Source organism: Rhinoderma darwinii, chromosome 1, assembly GCF_050947455.1.
Source record: "Rhinoderma darwinii isolate aRhiDar2 chromosome 1, aRhiDar2.hap1, whole genome shotgun sequence".
In the NCBI taxonomy this organism is placed as follows: domain Eukaryota; kingdom Metazoa; phylum Chordata; class Amphibia; order Anura; family Rhinodermatidae; genus Rhinoderma; species Rhinoderma darwinii.
In genome coordinates, this window is record NC_134687.1 from 77,898,720 (window position 1) to 77,919,514 (window position 20,795).

Consider the following 20,795-nt stretch of genomic DNA (forward strand, 5'->3'; position numbering starts at 1 on the left):
TGATTGTACGCATTATTTTTTTCAGTACATCCCTCATGACGGCACCACAGAAGGTTGCCCTATTGACCTCTATAGGGACAGGAAGACAGAGGTTAAAAGGCCCCTCCCACCACCCACTTGCCAGTGTTCTTCCTGTCCCTACAGGGTCAGGAGCAGAGAGATGTCGCTCCTGGATAAAACTCGGGCAGGGGGCGAGATCGGGGAGTCAGTGCACTCTCCCTTCTATTCCTCCTATGTGCCTAGGCTAATTACCTCTCTAACGAGAGGTCCCTTAGCTCCCAACCAAAACACCTACCTTACGAATCCTAGGCAGGGTTCCGGTAAGGTGTGTGGAGTTCGGTATTCCCAAGCCAGGCTCCGGCCGAGGCTGCGTGACCATGCAAGGACCGGCAGCTCCATAAGGTTGGTAGCGCCGGCAACATCCTCGTAAGCGGCCGCATAGCCGGAAATTCTCTGTCGCCCGCTATGACACAGCCGCATCTCAATGGAATAGCCGCGACCAGAAATGACGTTGGGCTACTTCCAGTCCACGGCCATCTTGGAAGGTGGGAAATTCAAAACGCCCGCATTTAAAGGGACCTGCACAGGTATGTAGTTAGAGCTAATACCTCTAACGTGGAATTATATATACAGCCTTAAGCATATACAGTGAAGGAAATAAGTATTTGATCCCTTGCTGATTTTGTAAGTTTGCCCACTGTCAAAGACATGAACAGTCTAGAATTTTTAGGCTAGGTTAATTTTACCAGTGAGAGAGAGATTATATAAAAAAAAACACAGAAAATCACATTGTCAAAATTATATATATTTATTTGCATTGTGCACAGAGAAATAAGTATTTCATCCCTTTGGAAAACAAGACTGAATACTTGGTGGCAAAACCCTTGTTGGCAAGCACAGTAGTCAGACGTTTTTTGTAGTTGATGATGAGGTTTGCACACATGTTAGATGGAATTTTGGCCCACTCCTCTTTGCAGATCATCTGTAAATCATTAAGATTTCGAGGCTGTCGCTTGGCAACTCGGATCTTCAGCTCCCTCCATAAGTTTTCGATGGGATTAAGGTCTGGAGACTGGCTAGGCCACTCCATGACCTTAATGTGCTTTTTTTTGAGCCACTCCTTTGTTGCCTTGGCTGTATGTTTCGGGTCATTGTCGTGCTGGAAGACCCAGCCACGAGCCATTTTTAATGTCCTGGTGGAGGGAAGGAGGTTGTCACTCAGGATTTGACGGTACATGGCTTCACCCATTCTCCCATTGATGCGGTGAAGTAGTCCTGTGCCCTTAGCAGAGAAACACCCCCAAAACATAATGTTTCCACCTCCATGCTTGACAGTGGGGACGGTGTTCTTTGGGTCATAGGCAGCATTTCTCTTCCTCCAAACACGGCGAGTAGAGTTAATGCCAAAGAGCTCAATTTTAGTCTCATCTGACCACAGCACCATCTCCCAATCACTCTCAGAATCATCCAGATGTTCATTTGCAAACTTCAGACGGGCCTGTACATGTGCCTTCTTGAGCAGGGGGACCTTGCGGGCACTGCAGGATTTTAATCCATTACGGCGTAATGTGTTACCAATGGTTTTCTTGGTGACTGTGGTCCCAGCTGCCTTGAGATCATTAACAAGTTCCCCCCGTGTAGTTTTCGGCTGAGCTCTCACCTTCCTCAGGATCAAGGATACCCCACGATGTGAGATTTTGCATGGAGCCCCAGATCGATGTATATTGACAATCATTTTGTATGTCTTCCATTTTCTTACTATTGCACCAACAGTTGTCTCCTTCTCACCCAGCGTCTTACTTATGGTTTTGTAGCCCATTCCAGCCTTGTGCAGGTCTATGATCTTGTCCCTGACATCCTTAGAAAGCTCTTTAGTCTTGCCCATGTTGTAGAGGTCAGAGTCAGACTGATTAATTGAGTCTGTGGACAGGAGTCTTTTATACAGGTGACCATGTAAGACAGCTGTCTTTAATGCAGGCACCAAGTTGATTTGGAGCGTGTAACTGGACTGGAGGAGGCTGAACTCTTAATGGTTGGTAGGGGATCAAATACTTATTTCTCTGTGCACCATGCAAATAAATATATATAATTTTGACTATGTGATTTTCAGTTTTTTTTTTTTTATATAATCTATCTCTCACTGGTAAAATTAACCTAGCCTAAAAATTCTAGACTGTTCATGTCTTTGACAGTGGGCAAACTTACAAAATCAGCAAGGGATCAAATACTTATTTCCTTCACTGTATCTTGTGGATTGGATATTGCATTTGACTATTGCTTGTTGCGGTGATGGAACTACATCGTTCTGATGGAATTCCAGATATGTCCCAGGGTCATGTGAGTCTCACCCTTGGGGTAAGGGTTACGACTCTGTATGTAAGTACACCGTACTTTACCTGCCTTTTTTGTTTTGTCTATTTGGCACAGTTTTTATGCCACTTAGCCCTTATTCACACGACAGGGTTTCCCGGCCGGGTGACGGCCGTTCATAAATCAGCCGTCACCCGGCTGCATTAGGCACAATAGACCCCTAATGGGGCTATTCACACGACCGATTTTTTTGACGGCCCGGGAAACCTGGCCGTCAAAAAATGGGACATGCCCTATTTACGGCCGTTTGCCCGGCTCCCATAGAAGTCTATGGGGCCGGGTAATACACGGCCATCACCGGAATGTGTCCCGAGTGATGGCCATGTATTCCGTCGCTCGCGCTCTCTCTCCTCCTCCTCACAGTGCAGGAGATTGGGGATTCCGCTACAGGAGAAGTGAGTGACTACACTGTCCATATATGGACACAGCGATGTCACTCACTTCTGAAGCGGAATCCCTGACTCTATGGCCGGGGATTCCGCTACAGGAGAAGTGAGTGACTAAACTGTCCGTATATGGACATTGAAGTCAGTGACTTCTGGAAAGGGGGGGGCTGTGTGGCATCACCTGCGGGGGGCTGTGTGGCATCACCTGCGGGGGGCTGTGTGGCATCACCTGCTTGGGGCATTATCTACAGAGGGCTGCGTGTGGCAACAAATTGAAATGATATTCATCCAATTTTAAAACGGACAGGGAAAAAAAACGGCAACACGGCCCGGAACGGATGCAAAGCGGCCCAAAACGGACGATTTTATCGGCCGACACTCGGACCCTGTCGTGTGAATGAGGCTTAACTCTACTCTAGGGGTTTCCTCTGTAGCCTTACCCATAGAATTATTTATTTTGAGTCTATAGATGTGATAGTTTACAGGTGGATCATGCAGGACCCGCTGTCACTGAACCAGTCAGCTCTGCGGGACTGATGGATTCAGTGAATAGCGCTAGATACAGCTGCCCTGTATAGAGAATACAGAGCAGCTGTATCTCAAAAAGTAAGGATCATTTTTAATAATTTTTTGTAATGTTAGACCAAACACACTGATACACCTTTTTATTAAAACAAATTCTGCCTTTCAAAGGTGTACATAGCCTTTAAAATAGTTTTCACGTTCAAATACTTAGGGATTCAGGTCTCGGCTTCAGTCACTGATTATGGATTTCTCTCATATAGCCCTTGTTCATCAGATTTCAGCAAACAAAAATTTAGGGATTGCTGCAAACTGTCCTTTGACAGTTATTGGATGAGCCAATTTGATCAAAGTGATCCTTAACCCACTAGTGACCGCCCATTTAGTGTTTTTACGGTGGCCACTAACGGGCTTTATTCCGATGCAATAGCATTTTTACGGCGCTGCATCGGAATAAATAAACCGAGCAGGGAGCCGTTAAATCTCCCTGTTCTCAGCTACCAGAGTTAGCTGGGAGCAGCCCTGCTCTAACGGGCGAGATCGATGTTTGTATCCATCTTGCTCTTTTAACCCCTCAGATGCGGCGCTCAATAGCGAGCGCCGCCTCTGAGTGGTTTTGGAGAGAAGGCGGGAGCTCCCTCTCTCACCCCACCGTCACCCGGCGTAAGATCGCAGCGTATCTGTGTCTTCTATGGCACATATTTGGTATCGCCGTGTCCGTAACGACCCCAACTATAAAGTTATTACATTATTTAACCCGCACAGTGAAAGCTGTAAAAAAAATAAAAAACAAAGTAAAAATTGCTGTTTCTGTGAATCCGGACTTAAAAAAAAAAGTGTTTAAAAAGTGATCAAAAAGTCGCATCTACTTCAAAATGGTACCAATAAAAACTACTAGTCGTCCCGCAAAAAAAACCCTCATACAGCTGCATCGGCAGAAAAAGAAAAAAGTTATGGCTCTTGAAATAGGGAGAGACCAAAACAATTTTGAAATAAAAGGGTTTTTACTGTGTAAAAGTAGTAAAACATACAAAATCTATATAAATTTGGTATAGTCGAAACAACCGGCCCAATAAAGTTATTGTGTTATTTATACCACACGGTAAACGCCGTAAAATTAGGACGCAAAAATGTGTGGCGAAATTGCTGTTTTTTTTTCTCTTCGACCAACAAAAAAAGTTAATAAAAGTTAATCAATAAATATGTCCCCCAAAATGGTGCTATTGAAAAAATACAATTTGTCCTGCAAAAAATAAAGACCTTATACAGCTATGTCGACGCAAAAATAAAAAAGGAGCTGTCCAGCTTTTCAGCACCTTACAGTATGGTCTCCCTGGGTAGGCTGGCTCGTAACAGACGGAGCTGTCCAGATTTTCAGCACCTTACAGTATGGTCTCCCTGGGTAGGCTGGCTCGTAACAGACGGAGCTGTCCAGATTTTCAGCACCTTGCAGTATGGTCTCCCTGGGTAGGCTGGCTCGTAACAGACGGAGCTGTCCAGATTTTCAGCACCTTACAGTATGGTCTCCCTGGGTAGGCTGGCTCGTCACAGACGGAGTTGTCCAGCTTTTCAGCACCTTACAGTATGGTCTCCCTGGGTAGGCTGGCTCGTAACAGACGGAGCTGTCCAGCTTTTCAGCACCTTACAGTATGGTCTCCCTGGGTAGGCTGGCTCGTCACAGACGGAGCTGTCCAGCTTTTCAGCACCTTACAGTATGCTCTCCCTGGGTAGGCTGGCTCCTATCAGACGGAGCTGTCCAGCTTTTCAGCACTTTAGAGTAGCGTTTCTATGACAACAGAGACGCTCACGTCAAGCTTGAAAATGCCTCCAATGGGAAGGTGAAAGGTTGCCTGTATGTTGGGTGAATACATTTTGAATTTTTTGACACTATTTGAGTGCCGCCTCCTCTTTTGGATTGTGTTTAACCCCTTAATGACCAGCCTATTTTAGACGTTAATGACCAAGTCATTTTTTACGTTTTTCCATCGTCTCATTCAAAGAGCTATACACTTTTTATTTTTGCGTTGACATAGCTGTATAAGGTCTTGTTGTACTTTTTAATAGCAGCATTTTCGGGTACATAGAAATTATTGATTAACTTTTTTTGGGGGGGAATAGAAAAAAAACCAGCAATCTTGCCACACTTTTTTGCGTCCTAAATTTACGCCGTTTACCGTGTGGTATAAATAACACTAACTTTATTCAGCGGTTTGTTGCGATTGCAACGATACCAAATTTATATAGATTTTGTATGTTTTACTACTTTTACACAGTGGAAAACACTTTTTTTTCTAAATTATTTGTTTTTGTGTCTCCATATTTGAAGAGCCATAACGTTTTTATTTTTTCGCCAATGCAATTGTAGGAAGGCTTTTTTTTGCGGGACGACTTGTAGTTTTTATTGGTACAATTTTGGAGTAGATGCGACTTTTTGCTCACTTTTTATCACATTTTTTTTAAGGCTGGATTCAAAGAAAACAGCAATTTTTGCATGTTTTTTTATTTTATTTTTTACGACGTTCACCATGCGGGTTAAATGATGTAATAAGTTTATAGTTGGGGTCGTTACGGATGCGGCGATACCAAATATGTGTAACTTTTTTTACTTTATTTTGTTAGTTAATAATAAAGCAGTTTGTAAGGGGGAAATAGTGGGTTTTTCATTTTTTTTTTCCACTTTTTATTAAACTTTTTTTTTTCACTTTTACTAGTCCCACTAGGGGACTTCACTATGCGATAATCCGATTGCATTTATAATACACTGCAGTACTTCTGTATTGCAGTGTATTATGCCTGTCAGTGTAAAACGGACAGGCATGTGCTAGGTCATGCCAGCAGGCATTCACCACAGGCAGACCTGGGGGCCTTTATTAGGCCCCCGGCTGCCATGGGAGACAAAGACACTCGGCGATCTTATCGCCGGGTGTCAGTGGGATGAGTGGGAGCTCCCTCCCTCTCTCCAAAACCACTCCGATGCGGTGCACGCTATTGTGCACCGCATCTGAGGAGTTAAACGGGTGAGATCGATACTAATATCGATCTCACCCGGCAGAGCAGGGACGCCCCCAGCCCTCAGCTACCTCTGGCAGCTGAGAGCAGGGAGATTTGACAGCTCCCTGCTCTGTTTACTTATTCCGATGCCGCGATGTAAAAAGTCTATGGCATCGAAATAAGGCCCGTTAGTGACCGACATAGAAACACTATGGGCCGGTCACTAACGGGTTAATCCCTTAGATGTCGTGGTCAATCGCTACCACGGCATATAAGGCGTTAAAATAAGGGGGGCAGCCCTCTCTGATGTGCCATCGGCCAGTGCTGATGGTTGTCATGGCAGCCTAGGGGCATAATGAAGGCCCCCAGGTCTGCCATCTTTGTACGCCTATTAAGCCCTGCCTCTGGCAGGCCTTTATAAGAGACTGTCAAAATCGTTATATACTGAAAAACTTTAGTATTGCAGTGTATAGTGCAAGGGATCCAACGATCGCTGGTTCAAGTTCCCTAGGGGGACTAATACAAAAAAAAAAAGTTACTGTTTTTTAATGTAAAAAAAAATTCACATTTTTATCCCCCAAAGCAATATTAAAAAATATAAAAGTTAACATAACTGTTGTTACCGCGTCCGTAAAAATTAAATCTATTACAATATAACGTTATTTAACTCGCTCTGTGGCAACACAAAACAATAATTTTTTTTAGCAAATCGTTTTTTCTTCAAGAGCGGTATAACATAAAAAACATAAATTTGCTCTCCGTAATCGTATCGACCCGTAGAATAAAGTGAACGTCTACTTTTTACCACACGATGAACGCCATAAAAAATTGTGCATTGCTGTTTTTTTGCCCATTTCACTCCACAAATATATATATTTTTTTTCATTTTCATGTTTGTACATTGGTATTTCAGTGGGGGGCTGTGTGCAGAAATACTTACCGATTCCTGCATCTTGTCATTTTCGGTCCAGCACCGCTCATGTGATCTGCCCTCTGACTTGTCTTGAATCTATGTGCTTTTCAGAAAACCTGAAGTCAGGCTCTCAATGCATTCCTATGGAGCCTCGTTCTGGTTCCCATAGGATTGCATTGAGAGCCTGAGTTCCGGTTTCTGAAAAGCACAAAGATTCAAGACAAGTCAGAGGGCAGATCACGTGAGCGGTGCTGGACCCGAAAATGACACGATGCAGGGATCGGTAAGTATTTCTGCACACAGCACCCCACTGAAACACCAATGTACAAATGGAGGGGGCAATAAAAGAAAAAAGTGGAGTGCTTCTTTAAATGGTGCCATAAAAAACTACAACTCGTCCCGCAAAAAACAAGCCCTCATATACTATGTCGAAAAAATAAAGTTATGGCTTTTGTAAGGCAGGGATCCAAAAAATAAAATGGAAAAAACTAAGATTGGCTGTGTCAGTAAGGAGTTCACGTGTCATACCCCTGCGGCGGGACTAATTCACCTTATGTTGTGGAATTATCCCCATCTGCGCAGATATTTGTCCCGATTGATAGTGTTTATGCGGTGAAGTTAATAAAGCTTTGTATTTTAGGATATGTGTCTGATTTACCTGTGGCGGAGAGTCATATGCTTGCCATTCTTTGACTGATGCAATGAGCCAAGAAAATTCCTTTCCATTGGAAAGATGTATCACCTATGGCATAGTATGTAGGTAGACGGAGTACTGTATAATTTTATAATAACCGCAGCTCCGTGGGGAGGCAGGGACTCCTAGCATCATAATACCACAGTTGGGCCAGGAAATCTGGCTGACACACGTGTATCAAAATGAGGAAAGTGAAGACGTTTGACGACATCTGGGCACACCAGGTTTAGCCCCATTAACATTAACCCGAGGCCACCGAATTGTTAATTGACCAATCAGAGTTGAATTTGCCGGTGAATAGCAGGCTGATGGTTTCTTTTTTTCCTCGCTGTAGAAGAACTGAAGTGGACTTGGACTATGTCCTGTACTCAGGCAGGGGGAAACTTTAGGGAAAAGTTTTTTTTTATTACTGTAAACCTCTAAAAATGTTTGTTTAAAATATATCTGATGGAAAAAAAAACATTGTCGTGTATGAAAAATCCAGGGTTTTATACAGTGTAATATTGAATAAGCACTGTAAAGAGCTCCTACATAGTTCTGATTCCCCTTTTATACTTGTCGGACTTGTGATATTTGCGGATATCTACTGCATTTTAATGGCTTTGGATTTAAGATAGAAACACTTTAATATTAGTAAAAACGTATGATACTGACGACCTAACTGAACTGTTGTATTCCTACATTTTAGAGTGAAATAAAAAGGCTTCACATTGAAATGAACAAACTGGAAACCATTGTTTCTCAATACAAGTCGGTAAGTGATTTATACACATACATCGATATTGGAGTTGAAAAATACATCAATCTATTGTGTCAGATTTACGAATACTGTTACGTTTGAGACTGTTTATACTTCGACAAGTCAGTCAGAAGATGCGCCAAATGTATCAGTGGTGCATACTGTACGATAAATTTGGCGCTAGTAGCCAGACACTTTTCTATTCCTTACAACAGCCTCTTGGTTGACTCCATCCCCTTTAAAATATTGTTTAAAATAGGCAATAAATGTGGCGCACGGTGTGTACACCAGAATTCTTGCACATTTAAAATAGTGAATAAGCCTATTGCGGTTTAAGCTTTCGCGTTAATCCACATAAAAAATGCACTCCGTAACATACGTCCTGTGTAGATAATAATTTCCCTAATACCTGAAGCTGGTTTTTCTGTTAGACGGTTTTGATAAATGAGCCCGTCTGATTTTTATTTTATTTAGAGATACTTTCTTTACTTTCAGCCACGAAGAATGAACTTCAGTCCTTTGTAAAGGCACTCTTGGCCCATCCTCCCCGCTAGCCCCGTTTCTAACTTTTTCCTTTTGCCCCCAAACATGTTGAATGCTTGGTGTATACACGTTTGATCAGCTTTTTTTTCCGCTAAGTCCCCTGATAGACCCTTACAACCTTGTTTCTGTGTTATGCACTCCACCGTAGAAGCGCCATCCAAAATTTCCAATGATCTCTTGTCAGCCACTTTTAAAGGTGAATACTTGCTTTTAATCCTCCAGGATCGATCTGCTACACTTGACACAGTAAGGCTATGTTCACACGGAGTATTTTGCAGGCAGAATTTCTGCCTCAAAATTCCGTTTGGAAGTTTGAGGCAGATTTTACTCTCCCTGCACGCCGATTTTCACTGCGTTTTTCGCCCGCGGCCATTGGGCGCTGCGGGCATAAAGCGCCGCTAAATACGCTTTCCCTGCCTCCCATTGAAGTCAATGGGAGGTCAGAGGCGTAAACGCCCGAAGATAGGGCATGTCGCTTCTTTCTCCCGCGAGCCGGTTTTACTGCTCGCGGGAGAAAACCGCCCCCGCCTCCCATTGAAATCGAGGGGAGGCATTTTCAGGCCGTTTTTGACAAGCTTTTTGGCGTGGTTTCCGCGTCAAACTCGTCAAAAAACTCAGTGTGAACTTAGCCTTAATCACCCACCTACTCCTACGCACTCTCTAATCCTTTGGCATGAAAGACACTGCTATATCCTAGTTTCCTTCCTATGTCTCCGACAGACATTTAGTGTGTGTTTTGCGGTTTCTAAATGCTTTATGCCTAGGTACCCCAGGTTTGTGTCAGACCTCCTCCTGTTTTCTCTTTACACATTCCCAGTTAGGGATACTTTCAGCAGATTTTCTTTCCAGTCTCATCTCTGACATTTAACTATATACATCCTCCCATCATATTTCTTCTGCTTACCTAAAAAACATTAGTGAGTGTCTATGGACATGTTTCTGCTGTCATGTGCCCTTTTATTTCAAACGTAATCTCTTATACTGAGCTTCTGTTTTCACCATCGTCTTCCTCATCTAAACCTTATATTTCTATTTATAAGACGGCCATTTTTCCTAAATCCTGGTCTAAGGTCTCAGTTACATTTTACTCTGATCTGTCCCTTCTCCCTCATAATTAATCCACTTCTCTTGTCCGTGTCATTGGAGGACACAGAGTTGACCTTGAGTATAGCTGCTGTCACTAGAAAGTTTTACCTCTTCCTACCAGCCATACCCATTCTGCGGACGCTAAGCTAGGCCTATGTTAAGGCTAAATCCTGTGGCCTTAACCTAAAGAAAATCCCACGCATAGATCCCTACCTCACCATTGACATCACATTATCTTGACTTGTATGTGGAATAAAAAATATTTTTCTCTTCAGGATCTAAGTACTTTTGAATTTGAGAAGAATAAACTAGCTGATGAGTTAGAGGCCAGAAAGGATGAAAATTGCAAATTAGAGTCCCTACTGTACCATGGAGAGAATGAAAAACAGCGGCTTTCACGTAAACTTGAAAAACAGATGGTAACAGGTGAATCTTTTGAGTATCATTCTGTCACAGCAGCTCAAAGTTTATCTCCTCTCGTATATTCTCAGGTTTATATGGTTTATGTTCTGGCTCCTTCAGGTTGGTCCTCCTTAGGAAGGTGTGAACTGCAGCTCACATTTATAAATGCCTTCGTTTCCTTAAAATATCCCTCCAATTCTAATCTCCTGCCAGAGCGTATCGTGCACAGGTCCTATTAATTATAACAGGACCCATGCACAACATTTTTCGTGCGTCGTATGGTTGTCCCGGTAACTGAACTGACCGGCATGCATTAGCAATCTCTCCAAGCTCAATGTCCGATTGGATGGAAATTAAAAGGACACTTTAAAGGGAATGTGTCATCAGAAAATGACCTATTGTTTACATCAAATTTTTATGTTAAACGTATTAAGATTTTTTGGTGATTTTTTTTTAAATTTGTTTTGTATTTTTTTTTAAATGTTTCAATGATCTTTATTAACACCTTCCCGCTACGGCCGGTTTTGACCCTCCTGATGGAGCCTCATTTTTTCCAATCTGACATGTCACTTAATGTGGCTCCAACTTTGCAGTGCTTTTTTTTTTTTTTAACCAGATAATTTTTATTGAAGAAAAATATAAACTTTTCATATACATACAGTAAAAACATTGTATAAAAACATATACGAAGAGTAACAACCCGCACCTCCACAACCCTAGGTCTATATGCAAAAATACATTTTAAATGAGCGCAGGATCATCACAACCACCTTTTCCAGGAGAGTTTAAAACGTTTATGATCTGCACCATCGATTCAGCACTATACTGTTGAGTCAAAGAGCCGTCAGCACCATATGCCACACCACTCCCTAACCTGTCAGGTTTGAGGAGAGTATTTTTCTTAGTAATGCCTGTAACGCCATTTCTGCCGTGTCATTTCATTGTCCTCATTGTTTAGATTTACGTAACATGTCAAGTTTCAACCCCTTAACCCCGAAGCCTAGTTTTGGCCTTAAGGCTCAGAGCCCATTTTTTAAATCTGACATATTTCACTTTATGTGGTAATAACTTCGGAATGCTTAAACCTATCCAAGCGATTCTGAGATTTTTCTCGTGAGACATTGGGCTTTATGTTGGTGGAAAAATTTGGTCGATATATTCAGTATTTATTTGTGAAAAATAGCAGAATTTAGAGAATTTTTAAAAACTAGCATTTTTCTGAATTTAAATGCATCTGCTTGTAAGACAGATGGTTATACCACCCAAAATAGTTACTAGTTCACATTTCCCACATGTCTACTATATGTTATCATCATTTTTTGCTGTATGGGAGATAAAAAAAATACACGGCGCACATGGTGCATCATCCCAATATTTTAAAAGTATAATATCAGGTAAAGTAACGGTGCTCACCTGATGGCGTTGTGCTGGGAACACAACGTCCTAGATGGTAGATTGTATTATGGAGGTCTGCAGCCTGGGATTCTTCCGGTGACCCGTGGGGCTCCGTTAGATAAACGTTGTGTGAGTTCGAGAGAAAAAGAGGGATCCCACTAAAAGGTGCTGTTCCTCCCCAGTGTAAAATACCCGGCCGATCACACCGGTGGAAAATCACTAGTATTGGTCCAAAAAACTTTCAGGCAAATACAAGGTAAATTCGTTGTCCTATTTATTGTTGTGTTTTTTTTAAATAATGGAAGGAAAGCTACGTGTTTCAAGACCCAACCGGTCTCTTCATCAGGCTTGAAAAAAAACAATCACGAATTTACCTTGTAGTTGCCTGAAAGTTTTTTGGACCTATACCAGTGATCTTCCACCGGTGCGATCGGCCAGGTATTTTACACTGGGGAGGAACAGTGCGTTTCAGTGGGATCCCTCTTTTTCTCTCAACTCTCACAACTTTTGGCATCATATTTTGAACATTGTTTTTTTTTTCTAGGACGTTACAAGGCTTAGAACATAAGCAGCAATTTCTCATATTTTGAATAAAATTTCAAAAGCTTCTTTCTTTCTTTTTTTTTTTTAGCTACCGGTTCAGTTCTGAGGGGCCCATATATTAGAAACCCCCCATCAAACACCCCATTTTAGAAACTAGACCCCTCAAAGTATTCAAAACAGAATTTTTAAAGTTTATAACCCTTTAGGTGTTTCATAGGATTTAAGGAAAAGTAGAGGTGAAATTTACAAATTTTTTTGGGTCAGAAAATCCTTTTTATTCCCCTTTTTTTTCTGTAAAACAAAAGGTTTTACCAGGGAAATGCAACTCAATATTTATTGCCCAGATTCTTCAGTTTTGAGAAATAGCCCACATGTGGCCCTAATGGACTGAAGCACCGGCCTCCGAAGCAAAGGAGCACCTAGTGGATATTAGGCACCGTATCCGGTTTGAAGAGTTCTTGTGGTGCCAAAACAGTGGAAACTCCCCAAAAGTGACCTTATGTGGCATAGGAATGCACGATGCATCGAAACTTCGATACTGTATCGATGTCGTGCACCCTCAAACTGTTCGATCCCGTTATTTCATGTATTACGATACTAAGCTGTGCGACCGCACAGCTCAGTATAGTAACACATGAATGTGTGAGAGCGGGGCTGCGGCTGTGTGATACAGCCATTGCCCCTGTCGCTGCAGAATTTAGGTTGTCCGTTAACTTTGGACATTATCTGCATTTGTCTGAGTTCCAAATTAATGAATGCTCTCTCACTGGTGAATCTGAGAGAGGCCGGCCGGAGAGAGACCATGACACGCAGCGTCAGTGTTCAAACAGGCTCTGCACTAGGGGGCGGATCCATCTTTATTTATAGGAAAATGAGAGTAGGCGTTACCCTTAAAACTTGCATACATAAACATTCTACATATGGTAACATGCAGAATCCCAATCTCATCTTTAGTATGTATCTTTAGCCCAAAAGAAATACAATGTCATCAAGTTTTGTCACGTCCACAGTGTCATAAATCAGAAGACTTAGAATAGAATAGCCATCCCCCCTGTAGGCTATTGTTTCAGCAGACCTGTGAGCTCCAGTGACACCTGTGCATCGAAGTAGATCGTACATAGCACTTTTAGGTTCACACATATAAAGATACTAAAATATTTTTGACACCCCGCTCCTGAGTCCTGACAAGTGCGCGCCGTCAGCATGAGGTGATGCGACCAGCGCTGCACTACTGAGCAGCGGCACTGAAAACCGTACATATTGGACGCACTGCACACTTATTGTCAGGAGCGGGGCAATGGCTGTATTACACAGCCACAGATCCGCTCTAACGGCGGAGATGAGAGAGAAACCTCATCTCTACCGTTATTCTCCTTAGGCTGGATTCACACAAGCACATTACGTCCGTAATGGACGGAACGTATTTCGGCCGCAAGTCCCGGACCGAACACACTGCAGGGAGCCGGGCTCCTAGCATCATAGTTATGTACGATGCTAGGAGTCCCTGCCTCTCCATGGAACTACTGTCCCGTACTGAAAACATGATTACAGTACGGGACAGTTGTCCGGCAGCGAGGCAGGGACTCCTAGCATCGTACATAACTATAATGCTAGGAGCCCGGCTCCCTGCAGTGTGTTCGGTCCGGGACTTGCGGTCGAAATACGTTCCGTCCATTACAGACGTAATGTGCTCGTGTGAATCCAGCCTTAATGCTGCGATCAAAGCTGACCGCAGCATTCAAGGGAGAATAAGAAGAGGGGATGCTCCTTGGATCGCGTCACAGAGAATCCCTCTGATGCTTCCGTGTGACGCAATTGAGGGACATACCATATATGGGCAGACAGCCCAGGGTCCATTGAAGGACCCCAGGGCTGTCTTACCATGTCTCCTGTTATGGCATACTTAGGTATGTCCTAACAGCTGCCTGTATACTATCCGTACACAGGCTAATGTACTGGCATATATATATATATATTTTTTACAATAAGTATTAAAATAAGTCTCAATACATAAAATATACACATATTCGGTATTGGCGCGGCCGTAATAACCTGAACAACAATTTTTTTGCGTCATTTATGACGTGTACGCTGTAAAAAAATAAAAACTGCTTTCTTTCACTTATTGTGAGGCACGAGGTGTGATGGATTTACCTCCATGTGCCTCACATTAATAGTAATTAACCCCTTCATGTACCTTACACTAACATTACACCTTACACATTATGACTGAGAAACATGATGGGGTTAATTACTATTAATGTGAGGCACATTCAAAATTCATCACACCTCGAGCCTCACATCGGAAAATGGAAGAACTTATTTTTCTTTTATTACTGTTGGCAAAGTATCATTTTGGTATCAAAAATCGTAATACTACACAGTGTCGGTATCAAAGTCCAAATTCTGGTATCGTGACAACCCTAATTTGGCAAACTGCACCCCTCAAGGAACTTATCGAGGGGTATAGTGGGCATTTAATCCCACAGGTTTTTTTGCTGCATTTTGAGGAATTCGGCTGTGCAATTTTATTTTTTACACGGAATAAAGGAGAAAATGCACCCCTACATTTGTAAAGCAATTTCTCCCGGTTACGGCAATACCCCACATGTGGTCATAAACTGCTGTTTGGACAAACGGCAGAGCTCTGAAAGGCAGGAGAGCTATTTGGCATGCAGATTTTACTGGATTGGTTTCTGGGCTCCATGTCGCATTTGCAGAGCTTCTGAGATACCAGAACAGGGGAAACCCCTTAAAAGTGACCCCATTTTGGAAACTAGACCCCTTGAGGGATTCATTGTCGTTTTCATGGGGTGCATGCGACTTTTTGATCAGTTTTTATTCTATTTTTAAGAGGCATGGTGACTAAAAAACAGCAATTCTACAATTGTTTATTATTCAAATTTTTTTTTTTATTTTTTTTTTTACAGCGTTCACTGTGCGCTATAAAGGACATATTCACTTTATTCTGCGGGGCGATACGATTACGGCGATACCTTATGTTTATAGTCTTATGGCGTTTGTACAATAAATTACATTTTATCAAAAAATCATTAACTTTTTGTGTTGCTATATTATAAGAGCCAGAACTTTTTTATTTTTCCATCAAGAAAGCCGTGTGAGGACTTATCGAACTGTAGTTTCGATCAGGACCATTTTTAGTTACATGCAACTTTTTGATCTCTCTTTATTCCATTTTTTGGGAGGTGAAGTGACCAAACAATTGTGATTCTGGTATGTATTTTATGGCGTTCTCTGCGCTGGATAGATCACAAAATACTTTTGTAGTTCAGGCCGTTATGGACGCGGCGATACCAATTATGTATAGTTTATTTTTATTAATAATAAAGGACTGATAAGGGGAAAAGGGGGATTTTTACTTTTTATTTTGTAATGTTAAATACCTTTGTGTCAAAAAAGACAAAAGTATAGTAGGTATGATACCTTTATTGGCTAACCATAAAAGTTCTATATGCAAGCTTTCTGAGCACACAGGCCCCTTCAGGCAGTTTACAAATGAATGACTTCGAAAAAAGCACAACATTTAGATGTTACACAAAGACCATTAGTACATGAGGTGATACATCATTAACCCCTTAATGACCGCCGATAAGCCTTTTCACGGCGGTCATTAATGGGCTTTATTCTACAGCGCCGCCATTCCACGGCGCTGCTGTAGAATAAAGTAAACAGAGCAGGGAGCTGTCAAATCTCCCTGCTCTCAGCTGCCAGACGTAGCTGAGGGCTGGGGGCGTCCCTGCTCTGCCGGGTGAGATCGATATTCGTATCGATCTCACCTGTTTAACCCTTCAGATGCGGTGCACAATAGCGTGCACCGCATCTGAGTGGTTTTGGAGAGAGGGAGGGAGCTCCCTCTCATCCCACTGACACCCGGCGATAAAATCGCCGAGTGTCTGTGTCTTCTATGGCAGCCGGGAGCCTAATAAAGACCCCCAGGTCTGCCTGTAGTGTATGCCTGCTAGGTCATGCCAGAGGCATGACCTAGCAGATGCCTGTCCGTTTTAAACGGACAGGCAGTAATACACTGCAATACAAAAGTATTACAGTGTATTATAATAGCGATCGGAGGATAGTGAAGTCCCCTAGTGTGACTAGTATAAAAGTAAAAAAAAGTTGACCAAAGTTAATTTAAAAAAAAAGTGAAAAAAAAAATGAAAAACCCAGCTTTTCCCCTTACAAAATGCTTTACTATTAAAAAAAACTACAATAAAGCAAAAAAGTTACACATATTTGGTATCGCAAAGTCCGTAACGACCACGACTATAAAGCTGTTACATTATTTAACCCGCACTATGAACGCCGTAAAAAATAAAATAAAAAACAATGGAAAAATTGCTGTTTTCTGTTAATCCTGACTTAAAAAAAATGTGATAAAAAGTGATCAAAAAGTCGCATCTACTCTCAAATGGTACCAATAAAAACTACAAGTCGTCCCGCAAAAAACAAGACCTTATACAGCTATGCCGACGCAAAAATAAAAAAAGTTATAGCTCTTCGAATGTGACAATGGAAAAATGTAAAAAATGGCTTGGACATTAGGGCCCAGAATGCAAGCAGGGGGAAGGGGTTAAGATCATTGTAACATCTAAATATTGTCCTTTTACGAAGTCATTCATTTGTAAACTGCCTGAAGAAGGGGCCTCTGTGCTCTGAAAGCCGCATATAGAACTTTTATGGTTAGCCAATAAAGGTATCATACCTTCTATACTTTTGTCTTTTTTGACACAAAGGTATTTAACATTGCATATTGTTTCTGGCTAAGACGGTACTACACTATTTTTTACTGTACTTTGTATTTGAAAACTTTTATTTCTTTATTTTGACACAACTTTTTTTTTTTACTTTTTTACTTTGTATGTGCCAGGACGGCCGAAATGGCTGATCCTCCCGTGACGTACTATTAGGCCATGGAGTGCGAACGATGCAGTTACCATGACCTAATAGTACGTCCAGGAGCAGGAAGGGGTTAATGACCAGCCTATTTTAAACCTTAATGACCAAGTTATTTTTTTTTAGTTTTTCCATCGTTTCATTCCAAGAGCTATAACTTTTTTATTTCTGCGTCGACACAACTGTATAAGGTCTTGTTTTTTGCGGGACAAGTTGTATTTTTTAATATCTCCTTTTTGGGTACATATAATTTATTTTTATTTTTTTAATTTATTTATTAATAATTTTTATTAGAATAAGCAAAATATACAAAATATTGCACGCAGTGCAATGAAAAATCAAGACTCTACAATACATTTTTGTAAAGAACATGAAGAAACAATGTAGGAGGTACATCAAAAATAATAAACGCAAATGAAAAAAAGGATCATCGCTATAACCGCGACGTAGTTCAATATTCGGGGAAACCAATACATATAATTTATTGATTCATTTTTATGAACTTTTTTTGGGGGGGTAATGGATAAAAAGGCACACCTTTTTATGCATCTTTAGATTTACGCCGTTTACGGTGTGGTATAAATAACAGAATAACTTTATTCAGTGGGTCATTACGATTGTGGCGATACAAAATTTCTATAGATTTAGTATGTTTTACTACTTTTACACAGTAAAAACCCTTTTTTTTTTTCAAAATTATTTGTTTTTGTGTCGCCATGTTTTAAGAGCCATAATTTGTTTTATTTTTACGCCAATGCAGCTGTTTGAGGGCTCATTTTTTGCGGGACGACTTCTAGTTTTTAATGGCACCATTTTGGAGTGCATGTGAAATCTTGATCACTTTTTATCAAATTTTCTTTAGGGCAGGTTGATCAGAAAACAGCAATTCTGGCATTGGTTTTTATTTTCATTTCTACGGCGTTCACCGTGCGGGTTCAATAACGTAATAGCTTTATAGGTGGGGTCGTTATGGATACGGCGATACCAAATGTGGTGTTTTTAAAAAAAAATAGGTTTTTTTTTCATATTAACCCTTTAATGACCATTTTGCGCGTTAATGACCAAGGATTTTTTTTTATTTTTTTTTTACTAAATGATTGGAGAGAAGTGTATGACGCTGATTGGTCACTGATTGGTCAGCGTCATACACTCCTCTGTACAACGCCCAGTTGGTCTAAAGTAAAAACACGCCCAGTTGGTTATTAAGAAACTAATTGGCATAAAGCTAAAATCGCTCCTAACGTGGTAAAAATAGATTGTTTTTCTAAATAAAAAGCACTGCTGTCCCCTACATTATAGCGCCGATCTCCTTATGTAGGAGATAGGGCACTTATAATCTGGTGACAGAGTCTCTTTAAATTAAATGTATCTGCTTGTAGGACAAATAGTTATTTCATACAAAATAGTTACTAGTTAACATTTTCCATATGTATATTTTATGTTGGCATTGTTTTTTAAACATCCTTTTAGTTTTCTAGGACGTTACAAGGCTTATTAGCATTAATTTCTCACGTTTTTAAGAACTTTTTCAAAAAACCTATTTTTTTTAGGGACCATTTTAGTTCTGAAGTGGCTTTGAAACCCCCATAAACCGACCCTCAAAGTAATTAAAACAACACTTAGGAAGTTTCTTAACCCTTTAGGTGTTTCACAGGAATGAAAGCAAAGTAAAGGTGAAATTTCAAATTTTTTTTTTTTTTTCAGATATTCAATTTTAATCCTTTTTTTTAATGAAACACGGCAAGTGTTAACAGAGAAACACAACTCATTATTTATTATCCTTATTCTGATGAATAAAAACATCTAGAGGTATAGTGAGCATTTTGACCGCACAAGTTTTTTCTGAATTGATTAACATTGAGCAGCGCAAATTAAAAATTATGTTTTTTCTAATGAGATGTCATTTTGGCTCAAAATGTTTCAATTTCACAAAAAAATAAAGGACAAAAAGCACCCCAACATTTATAAAGCAATTTCTCCCAAGTACGGCAATACCCCATAAACTACTGTTTGGACACACAGCAGGGCAAGGAAGGGAAGGGAAGGAGCGCCATTTGGCTTTTTGGAATGTAGATTTTTCTGGATTGGTTTCTGGGTGCCATGTTGCATTTTCTGAGCCCCTGTAGTACTAGTTTAGTGGAAACACCCCAAAAGTGACTATATTTAGGAAACCGCACCCCTTGAGAAATTCATCCTCAGGGGTGCAGTGAGGGTAGAGTAATTTTGACCCCCAAACGTTTTTTGCTAAATTAATTACATTACGTTTTTTTCCAATAAGATTTAGTTTTAGATCAACATTTTTCATTTTCACAACGAATAAACCAGAAAAAGCACCCAAAATTTGTAAAGCAATGTCTCCCGAGTATGGTAATACTCCATATGTGGTTAGAAACTGCTGTTTGGACATAAGGGAGGGTTCAGAAGAAAAGGAGTGGTATTTGACTTTTGGAGCATAGATTGTGCAAAACTCCTGATGTGCCAAAAAAAAAGTAGTTACCCCATTTTAGAAACTACAAACCTAAAGGCATTTATCAAGGGGTGTAGTTAGAATTTAGACCCCACAGGTGGTTTTCAGAAATGAATATGCAGTGGATAGTGCAAAGTGAAAATTGCAATTTTTCCACTGATATGCCTATTTACTGCACAATATGTTGTGCCCAGCTTGTGCCACTGGAGAATCTTACCCCGTAAATTGTTAAGCGGGTTATCCCGGGTATGGTGATGCTGTTTGGGCAAACTGTAGGGCTTAGAAGGGAAGGACCGCCATTTGAAGTGTGTATTTTGCTTGGTATTAGTTTTGTTTGAGTATTACTGGTATTACAGTTTATAATGTGGGGCATGTGTAATCTGTGCACGTGAGGGCATAATTAAAGTGTATATTAATGGGGTAAATAATAAAACCATAGATGTGTGGTACTCTGTGAAGAAATCTGTTACACTGTCTTCCAAATTATTATGCACATTGGATTTAAGTGTCATAAACATTTAATTATTAGTTTTTCAATTAAACTCATGGATGGTATTGTGTCTTAGGGCTCTTTGGATCATTGTAATCCATCTCGGACACCTGTGATAATTAGTTTGCCAGGTGTGCCCAATCAAAGGAAAACTACTTAAGGTCGTTCCACATTATTAAGCAGGCCACAGGTTTCAAGCAATATGGGAAAGAAAAATCTCTCTGAGAGATCTCTCTGCTGCCGAAAAGCGTGAAATAGTGCAATACCTTGGACAAGGTATGAAAACATTGGATATTTCAAGAAAACTTAAGCGTGATCATCGTACTGTGAAAAGATTTGTGGC

At 40.9% G+C, this 20,795-nt stretch overlaps 1 protein-coding gene across 1 annotated transcript in view; it reads left to right on the top strand.

The window, feature by feature from the left end:
- CEP135 (centrosomal protein 135) overlaps nucleotides 1–20,795 on the top strand; it is a 90,050-nt gene that overhangs the window by 25,116 nt on the left and 44,139 nt on the right. Inside the window, exons 9-10 of the mRNA XM_075859930.1 lie at nucleotides 8,565–8,630; nucleotides 10,520–10,670. Coding sequence (XP_075716045.1) covers nucleotides 8,565–8,630; nucleotides 10,520–10,670 — 217 coding nt within the window. The remainder of the gene's footprint in view (nucleotides 1–8,564; nucleotides 8,631–10,519; nucleotides 10,671–20,795) is intronic.